General features: G+C 37.8%; 1 protein-coding gene across 1 annotated transcript in view; it reads left to right on the forward strand.

Annotated features, from left to right (window-relative positions):
* LOC108571510 (Down syndrome cell adhesion molecule-like protein Dscam2) overlaps positions 1-10,127 on the forward strand; it is a 60,139-nt gene that overhangs the window by 8,393 nt on the left and 41,619 nt on the right. Inside the window, exon 2 of the mRNA XM_017933568.1 lies at positions 8,969-9,133. Coding sequence (XP_017789057.1) covers positions 8,969-9,133 — 165 coding nt within the window. The remainder of the gene's footprint in view (positions 1-8,968; positions 9,134-10,127) is intronic.

Below are 10,127 nucleotides of genomic sequence, written 5' to 3' on the forward strand. Positions count from 1 at the left end.
CAGAACCTTCAGGTCAAAATACGCCGCGAAGTGTCTAGGGCCCAGTATAAAGGGTGAATAAGTTCGCGGGACATCGGAGGGTCCTTATATACCTGCGGTACCCTCTCCCCAAAGTCATTAGCAAAATCGTCCGTTAGGTCAGGCGGGAAATTTTCGCGGGAGATTTTCGCGGGAGATTTCCGATATCGTAACACGGTATAATTTATCAATTTTCACAATTTTGTTATAAATTTATACTTCCGACAATTTGTTATAACATTGCATATAACAATTTATACGTTTTTACAATATTCTTCAATGGAAACATAGGTTTTAGCGTTCTCGTTACTTACTCGTGGTTAAATTAATTTCGTAGGGATTAAAAATCAGGTTGACCTGTGGTCGTAGATTAAAAATAGTGATAGTACAGCTAAAATTATCGTGTTAAATAATTCTTTTCCTACGAATCAAAAATGTATTCAACGTTTGTTTGTTATAATATCGTGAAATGAATTATATTACACATTTTCTCTATTCACACTGAATTTAAAGATTATAACGATTAAAAATCAAGTTGACCTGTGGTCATTTATCAAGAATAATCATAATAAAGCTGAAATTATTGTGTTAAATAATTTTTTTAATACGAATTAGGAATTTATTCAACGTTTGCTTGTTACTACTTGTTACAGTATACTGTCTCGCAATGTAAATTTAAGTAAATTAGGTTGAACTGCACAGAAAATGCACAGAACTGCACAAATAATTTATTTCATGGTATTGTAACAAGCAAACGTTGAATACATTTTTCATTCGTGTAAGAAGAATTATTTAACACGATAAATTTAGCTGTACTATGGTTATTTTTAATCTACGACCACAGGTCAACCTGATTTTTAATCCCTACGAAATTAATTTAACCACGAGTAAGTAACGAGAACGCTAAAACCTATGTTTCCATTGAAGAATATTGTAAAAACGTATAAATTGTTATATGCAATGTTATAACAAATTGTCGGAAGTATAAATTTTTAATAAAATTGTGAAAATTGATAAATTATACCGTGTTACGATATCGGAAATCTCCCGCGAAAATCTCCCGCGAAAATTTCCCGCCTGACCTAACCGACGATTTTGCTAATGACTTTGGGGAGAGGGTACCGCAGGTATATAAGGACCCGCCGATGTCCCGCGAAATCATTTACCCTTTATACTGGGCCCTAGACACTTCGCGGCGTATTTTGACCTGAAGGTTCTGAGATGTGAATAGAGTGGTCGGGGGCTACTAGCTAGTCTATGTCCACCCTGTACACACTCAGCCTTCTTGTAACACTTGTATACATTAGAATCAATTAGAATTTCTATTACTAATTATTAAACAAATTTTAACAATTACCGGCACTCGCTAGGCACGTAATATCAGACTTTAAATACTCGACTTCGAACTTCGGTTTAGTCATAATTCTATTAATGTTATAATAACGTATAATTTATTAATTTTCACAATTTTATTATTAATTTATACTTCCAAAAATTTGTTAAAACATTACATATTATTATTTATACATTTTTGCAAGTTTCTTTGACAAATAAGTACGTTTCAACGATCTTATTACTTTCTCGTTGTGAAATCAAGTTCGGAGGATTAAAAATCAGGTTGACCCTTGGTCGTAAATTTAAAATAGCCATAGTGAAGGTGAAATTATTATTTTAAATAAATGTTTCTATACGAATTAAGAATCTATTCAACGTTTGTTTGTTGCAATACCGTGAAATAAATTGTATTATATATTTTCTCAGTTTAGACTGAATTTAAAGTTCGTAAGGATTAGAAATCAGGTTGACCTGTGGTCGTAGATTAAAAATAGCCATAGTGAAGGTAAAATTATTACGTTAAATAATTGTTTTTATACGAATTAAATATTGATTCAACGTTTATTTGTTGCAATACCGTGAAATAAATTGTATTATATATTTTTTCTGTTTACACTAAATTTAAAGTTCTGTTTACATGTTATAACAATTAGAATGTAGACGTTTTGCCGTTTCACGGTTTTTCCTCTGTTAATTATGTGTTTATAAATCATTTCAAACTAAAGCAGCACCATGCCCACCCTTAATTAAACCGTCTCAGTAGTTTACCGTAATTAATAATCTATTTTCGGAATTTATACGAGAATTTTTGAATTTTAGTAAATACTAGAGTCAGTGCATCGCGTATTGAAATAATAGCTTATACAGATAATCTTTTGAAATTACTCTTAATTAGGGAAAATCTTGAATCTTGTATGGAAGATGAAGATTTTCAGGAAATATTTATTTTTCAACAATGAATTTTTGTTTTATCGATTAATAACGTACGAAATGATTTTTGGAAAATTTTCTTCGTTTGAACGTTCGTTTAAGGTTCGACTATGATTATCAAATCTCTCGAAACACCGTAGAATGTTCAATTTTAAAAGTAACTTCTTCAATTTTTGGATAATCTGGGTAACGTGTTAGTGTTGACGATACACTTTCGAGTATAGACGTTAAAGTTCATAGAGTGGTCGGGGGCTACTAGGTAGCCTATGTCCACCCTGTACACACTCAGCCTTCTTGTAACACTTGTATACATTAGAATCAATTAGAATTTCAATACAGTAGACTGAATAACAATTCATTTTAACTAATACCTATTAGAAATTTTCCTTTTAAAACAAATATAAATCATTTTACCAATTACTGGTACTTGCTAGACATTTAATATCAGACTTTAAATATTCTCCTTTCGGTTCTTTTAAATACAATCAAATAATTTCTTCAATTATCGATACTGACTTGGAATACTCCGCTTCGAATAAAATATTTCGAAATTATTTTGAAGGTTTAGGGAAATAAACATTTGAATTTTAGTCATCGTTGTTCTTCAGACTTGTCGAATAGGATATTGAAATGACTTTGAGCAATTGAAATTAATTTGAAATTTTTCATATATTTTCTCTGATATTGAATTTATTTTATGACTTGCTATTTTGTTTACTAATAATTTACCATTCAAGGAATTTGCATGAATTGCATGTTAAGTAGTTAGTTGATTTATTATTGTATATTGTGAGCTGATTTGGAACGAGTGCACTATGCCCACCCTAAATTAAACCGTCTCAGTAGTTTACCGTAATTAATAATCTATTTTCGGAATTTATGCGAGAATTTTTGAATTTTAGTAAATACTAGAGTCAGTGCATCGCGTATTGAAATAATAGCTTCATCCCTAGTTCGTTTATTATTGAATATTTTTACGCGTTTAATTTATGCTTATCCCCAATTCTCGTCGCGTATTTTATTCAAATTTTCTTGTATTCTAGAATCGTAAAAGATATGAATTCGTGTTTTTTCTTTTGATTCTTTCAATTTTTCAATTGCATTACGCATTGTTGCAATCATTTTTATCGTTACATTTAATTCTAATTGTTTAACAGCTTTTCTGCTGCTATCGACCCTACATTTTACTGACACTTGTCGAATCGAACCTACCTTTTTTTTTTTACGTGGAGGTAGGCCGACTCTATGTGATAAACAATTGGCAACCAAACGGTGGCTCTCCCTCTACATTCGACAGTTACATGTGTACAAGTATTTAATGTAATTTCTTAGCAATTTGTTTTTGTAATTCATCCAAAGCGATATATTATGAAATTAAATTAATCACTCAATAAGTATTAACATTAGATTGTTTCCTCGATATGGCCATGGTGGTCATCAGTGACTGGAGTGCCTCAAATGTTTAGAATAATTAAAATAAAGTAAATGTTGTCAACTTAAAATTTTGAACGTCATAGCTAGCTAGACATTCAAAGCATAATAGAAGCATAAAGCATAATACTATAATCCTATGCTTAAAATATATTTTCTTGTGGCCGCCTGACAGCAACTGTAAATCTGGCGCGACAGTGAACGTGTTAATAAGTAAATGTTGTTCAAATTATGTCGTGTTTGATGTCATTTTCATCAGAAAAATCTCATCAATATGTTAAGAAAAATTCCGGGATAAAAAAACGTAAAATTAAAAAAGTTGATACTTAAATTGGTTGGTTGCCTCGACTCACGTTTCATCCTTATCTTTTATTCGCTGTCCTTGTCTAAGTTCGGCAAACTACAAAGGCGGGCGCGAGGCTCGAAAACGTAGTCCCTGACTCTACGAGTGTCAGGTTTAGCTTCCTTGCGGTCTGACACTTGTGGAGAATATACTGTAGTCCAGCTTGTCCGCACTCATTTGGTCACTCTCGGGCAGTACCATGTAGTTTCCCTTTATTTCAATATTTCAACGTAATATCGGTTATAAAATATTAAGTTTCAGTATAATATTAATGCATAAAGAAAAGGTTTATTATCATTAATAATTTATCATTATACGAGGGTGGATTGAAAAGTTCGCGGCGTAAGTAGGAAGAACTGCTGCTAGGTGCTTGCAATTTTTACGGTGTAATCTGCGATCAGTTGCGTACCGACGTACGAAGTTTCCTGGCTCTGTCAGTTTCTTGTTCTCTTTTACAGCTGGTGACGTAGAGGTGTTTTCAGAGACGGAGAAGAGACGAATAAAAGTGAGGAATGATCCAGTACCTGGTGACAAAGGACATCACCGCCCGGTTCTGTCAGTTTCTTGTTCTCTTTTACAGCTGGTGACGTAGGGGTGTTTATAGCGACGGAGAAGAGACGAATAGAAGTGAGGAATGATCCAGTACCTAGTGACAAAGGACATCACCGCAAGGACCTTGAATGATTTTCGCAAGGAATAATTTTTGCAAGGTCCTTGAATGATCTTTGAAGTGAGGTCCCTTATCTTCAGGTATTGGATCGCTGTTCGTTTTCTAATTTTGTCCATCTCTACTCCATCTACTGCAAATACCTCTACTTGCGAGGCACGACAGAGACACGAAACTGTATACATTGGTACACAATTAATTACATATTATTCGGTAAAACTTACAAGCACTTAGCTGCAGTCCTTCATACTTAGGCCGTGAACTTTCCAATCTACCCTAGTATGATATCTAAAGGCAAAAATTCTATATCAGAGTCTGACTAGACATAGGACCGCAAAGGGTTAACTTTCTTCCTCGATATCAGCTCTTTAAATCAGCGCAAAAATTTCTAGATCCTCGAGAAGATTTATTTATTCAAACTCAACGAAAGTGTCGATCAATCCAAATATGAAGATCGATGTGCAACTTCGCCAACTCTGCGAAGAAGTGGAAAAAGAATGGGAAAAAAATAGAACCACTGGAAATTTCTCTGTGGAAAAAGCGAACCATCTAACACCCGTCGCTCAGCAATCACAGATTCCCCCTCTAAAATCCGCGTCCTTCGCTAGCGCGGGCGAGATTCCAATTTCGAGAGCGTTCGACGGTCGTGTCGCGCTTAAGTGTTTTCATTTCCCGAAGAATTTCCATCGACCGTCGAGCCCGCGTTTTCCACACCGGCCGATCAACGCGTTATTAGTTTGCCCGCGACACGAAAAACATTCGAGCCCTCGACAAGGATAGGAAGTGATAGCGGTGGGACGTGGCTGCGAGAGAATTCGAATCCCCTGAAAAATTGACCGAATATCGTTACCGCGGCGGCGTGACAGGCTGAATACCAAGCGAAAAACGCCGGAGCGTGGAGACATTAGGTTGATCCAAGAGTTCGTGCGCTTTTCTGAAACCGAGATTCCCCAGAGTAGAAGTGTTGGATGCAAATGCACAGTTTTCCAAATATACGCGCTATAGTCTGTATCGAATATGTAATTGTTTTTGTAAATTTGTGAAAAATTGAAATTCCGATTTATCCGTGTTTTGTGTTTGGGTGTGCAGTCTGCACATATAAATTTTCAGGAAAATTGATAAATATTTTGCAAGTAAAATTTAGGAATATGTAATAATTTTTAATGTATTGTTTAAACGAATGGATTTCTTTCTAATCTATTCACACAGTCAAATTTGTTATTTAAAGTACGAAATTTGTCAATTTATACTATTGTTTTATCTTTAATAGTTTTCGAGGTACTAGGACAAGTGTGATTACTACCCCTAACTTTGAGGACGATTTTCACCCCTTCAGCGTGGACGATTTTTAATATAAAAAAATACCTGTCGAATATTTTTTCGAGTACTATCATTTGTCAGAGTTTCGTCGAAATCGGTGACTGTCACTTTTCAAAATTTAATTTTCAAATTTTCCATATTCTTCGCAACTTCTCAAACTCGATATCCACATCCACTCCGTAATCTCAACATTCCTCAACTCTGATAAGGAAATATAGACACACAGAAAAACACAGAAAAAGTATTCCGAATCTCGTAAACATTCCAATAACACACCATATTCTCTCGATTCCGAAAACCCACCGTTCTACTACACCGCCCTACTTCCAAGACACCCTGTACACACCAGAAGTTCAGGAACTTGAGAAAGAGGGCCAATAAAGCGGAAAGGGTGAAACGTTGGGGAATTTCGTATGGAAGGTTCGCGGCGGCACATTGACGAGAGAACGGAAGAAATTCAGGCATGTTACAGGGCGGAGGGAGAGAGAACAGGAAACGCGGGAGAGACTTCGCCGGCGTCGCGACGTCGGCGTGTCAGAGCGGGTGCAGCGTCGCTGGCAGCTGGCCGTCGCCCTTGGAATTTCCACGTAAATAAAATCTCCGGAAGAGTATAGTGCCCCTCGAGCGGCCGGGCGACGGTAGAAACAAAAAAAGAGTGGAGAAAAACGACCGGCAGACGTCGAGGACGAGGCGAGGCGTTCGTTACGCTCGCGTCGTCTCACGCCTCGCCGCTTCCCCGACGCCGACGTCGAGATTCACCCGGTTGTCGACGACGAGTAACGACGTCACACCCTGTACGTAACTCTGACACGTGTGCGTGCATGTGTGCTTGTACAGGGTGTTACAAAAGCGTAGTTGCAAATTGTACGAGCGGATGGGGTATCTGTTAGGGTGAACTCGAGCCCTGAATATTGCACTACGTGCCGCCTATAGTTTTCTTGAAGGACCACCCAAAGGTTGATAACGGCTTTGGGACCGTAGTAATGAGTGACGCTTCTGACTGTCTTGTCTCTGTAATCTCTCTTCTGTTACTCCTCTAAAAACCCTGTCCGGTCCCAGCACTCCCGTTTCCCTTTCCTCGTGTCCTCCCTTCCATTGCGCCCTTGGCGTGTGTCTTTTCTGGACGGAGAACTGGGTTCTTCCCGAGAGAAAGTGGGAGAGATGGGGGTGACTAACTGTTCACCGTTAGGAAGAAAACCCCGGACTTGGTGACGTCGTCTTTCGCCAGGTTACCGCTTGGGTCTTCGGGGTTTATGACATGGCCTGTGTTACCGAGTCCTAAATTCTATGAACTAGCGAAACATGATTAAAAAGGTGAAAAAGGGAAAAACTAATTTTGTCACGTACCATCCTAATGCTGGTGCACGGATGGTACGCGCATTCAACAAAGGTCTCAAAGATAACTGCCTGCCTGCTCCATGTCATAAACCTCGGCAAGCTAAACTCTAACAGTATCCTTTCGAGAGAAAGAAAACGGTTTTACGAAGAAACTTTGGTAAACTGGAAGATTTCAGTTGTTTGCAAAACTTTGCAAATTTGTAATGGACTTCGATAGAAGTGTCGTGCAATTTTTTTTGGTCGATACTTTTTGGTTTTTCAGGGTGAAAACGTCGTTTAACGCGTTCACTGTGGTACGAGGCATGTAGACCACTGTGCGACCCGTTTTTCGTCGAATATTAGCTACTTGCCGAGCTATACTTCCGTCACTTTTGCACTATTTTCGCCGTATTAAGCACTAATCGAAGCTTCTTAGGGTAAAATAAGAAAATGTAATGAAAGAAATGTAAAACGCCAAGCAGGAGAATCCTCAGAAAAGGCTGCCACAGTGAACGCATTAAAGATTAACGTGTGTTACCCTAGTTTCTTGTGAAAACAGTAGTAACTATAAAAAACAAAAAATTCAAATTGAATTAAAATCTAAAAAATCTATGAAAACTATAGTAGATACGAAACAAGTTATTACAATAAAAACTCTGTAACACTGTGCAATGAAATTGTTAAAAATTACTTTTAAAGAAAGACGCAGAAGAAGTGATCTTGACCAGCCAATTCATCGGTTCCTACTACGAATAAGTCTCTCGTTTCTCCGATCAAATCACACTAGTTTGTACAATTTGCGTACATGCTCTTGAAGCCTCCTGTATACACGATCTAAAGAGCAAGGGAAAGGGTGACGCGCCATCGAATCACGTATAACGCGTTTTAATTACCGTCAGCGCGAACTGTCGTTTCGCGGGAACGTTTGAACACCCGTGTTTCGCAGCACTAGGTCGAATGGTGGGATTAATGTAACTGGGCAGGTCGTCTGCAGAGGTTGGGGACGCTCGTTAAAGGTCTCGGTTTAAACGAGGATGCGCCATCAGAGTGTTTAGGGGTCGAATCGTGAGTGTTTTGCGGCTGGGAAATGGGGAAAAATTGGAGCTAGTTTTGATGGCTGGATGGTGTTTAAGTGTGATGGCTTGATTAAGTGGATCGTTTTAATTGGTTTTGCTAGACACTTGTTTGAGAAATAATTGGAAAGGTGGATTTTCATTTGCTGTAATTGAGGTGAGATTATGCGAATGGTGCAGTGGTATTGTTATTACATCTTTATTATACTGTTGTAACACTCAATTACCAGTTTATTGCAATTAACAAGAGAAGAGCTATCGTTAAAACTAACTGTAGAGAAGAAAATAAGAGAAGATAAGCAATGTAGTATTAAATATTACAGAATTATTAGCAATATTGAATATTCAACGATTAGTAAATGTTGCAACGAATGGGGGTGAATATTTTGAAAGGACGCTGTTGCGTTGAATAAAATATCCCTCTCCTATTACACAAACGACATTTTTACTACTTGGGTGAAATTTTTACTAACACATATTTCCCCTAAGGTTACACGGAAGCATAAAAGTAAGTTTACGTTTATTTGTTCGCAGTGGTGGCCCAGGCATACAAAGTCGACGTGGAAGTGGTCGAAGGTGCATCGAGGGGCTGCACCGCAGTGTTACGATGCGTCGTTCCTAGCTTCGTGAAAGATTTGGTGCGCGTAGTGTCCTGGTTACAGGAGCCCTCATTCTACATTTATCCTTCTCTGCAAGGAGGTAAGATTTATATATCCCCCGCGTGATGATCATAATCTTCCAACACCACGAAATCTGGAATTCCTCCATTTCGAAGAAAATTCATTCATCTCTTCCTCTATTACAAATTCTCCGAACAAACTTAATCCCAAAAAATCCTAACTTGCTCTGTTTACAAAAAAAAAAATTAATTCATTTCTTCCTCTATTACAAATTCTCCAAACAAACTTCATCCCTTTAATCCGTTCGCATCATTAGCGTATATACACGCGCAATTTTCCTTGTCACTATCGTGTCAAGGGTCTACTTTTCACTTTTTTCAAATGATGCAAATCACCCTTATATCGATAACCAAAATTGTCCTCTACCTTACCGTCCAATTTTAGCAGCTCTGATAACAAAATTCTAAAGTTGAAGCAAACACGGAAAAGAACAATTGAAATCTTTCATTGGAAAGATAAAATATTCCAAGTAGAAAATGTGCAAAAGGGTACCCAATTATTGACGCAAGCCTTAAAAAAAGAAGAACACCAAAACCGTTCTCCCATACATCCACCAAATCCACAAAAAACAAAAAAGAAACAGAAATGGGAACAACCTTATCCAGATACGTTTAACATTAATCCAGCCGATTAATCACAACTGACACTGGTCATAAACGCGAAAATCCCCTTCGTCCTCTCTATCGAACGAAACACAAGCGCAAGCCTGGTACCGTCCGAAAAGAATACGTCCGGCTAATAGCGACGCGAGTTTGGTTCTGTGGTGTGCCCACCGGGGGTGAACGCTATTATTCTATATGAAAAGCGATATGCTATCGTATAATCGATAATTTCGCCTATCTACCAAAATGTAATATTCCACGAAGCGAGTGGCCGTGGTATGGTAGGGAGACGGCAATAAAAGCCCAAGGGACATTCCAGTGGGGTGCAGATGCAGTAACACGGCCGATAGGTGCACGAAGTACGAAGAATTATACGGCAACGGTGTTGCCTACGTTCCAGGCGTGGGAAGA

The sequence above is a fragment of the Habropoda laboriosa genome, unplaced genomic scaffold, assembly GCF_001263275.1.
Source record: "Habropoda laboriosa isolate 0110345459 unplaced genomic scaffold, ASM126327v1 scaffold40, whole genome shotgun sequence".
NCBI lineage: Eukaryota > Metazoa > Arthropoda > Insecta > Hymenoptera > Apidae > Habropoda > Habropoda laboriosa.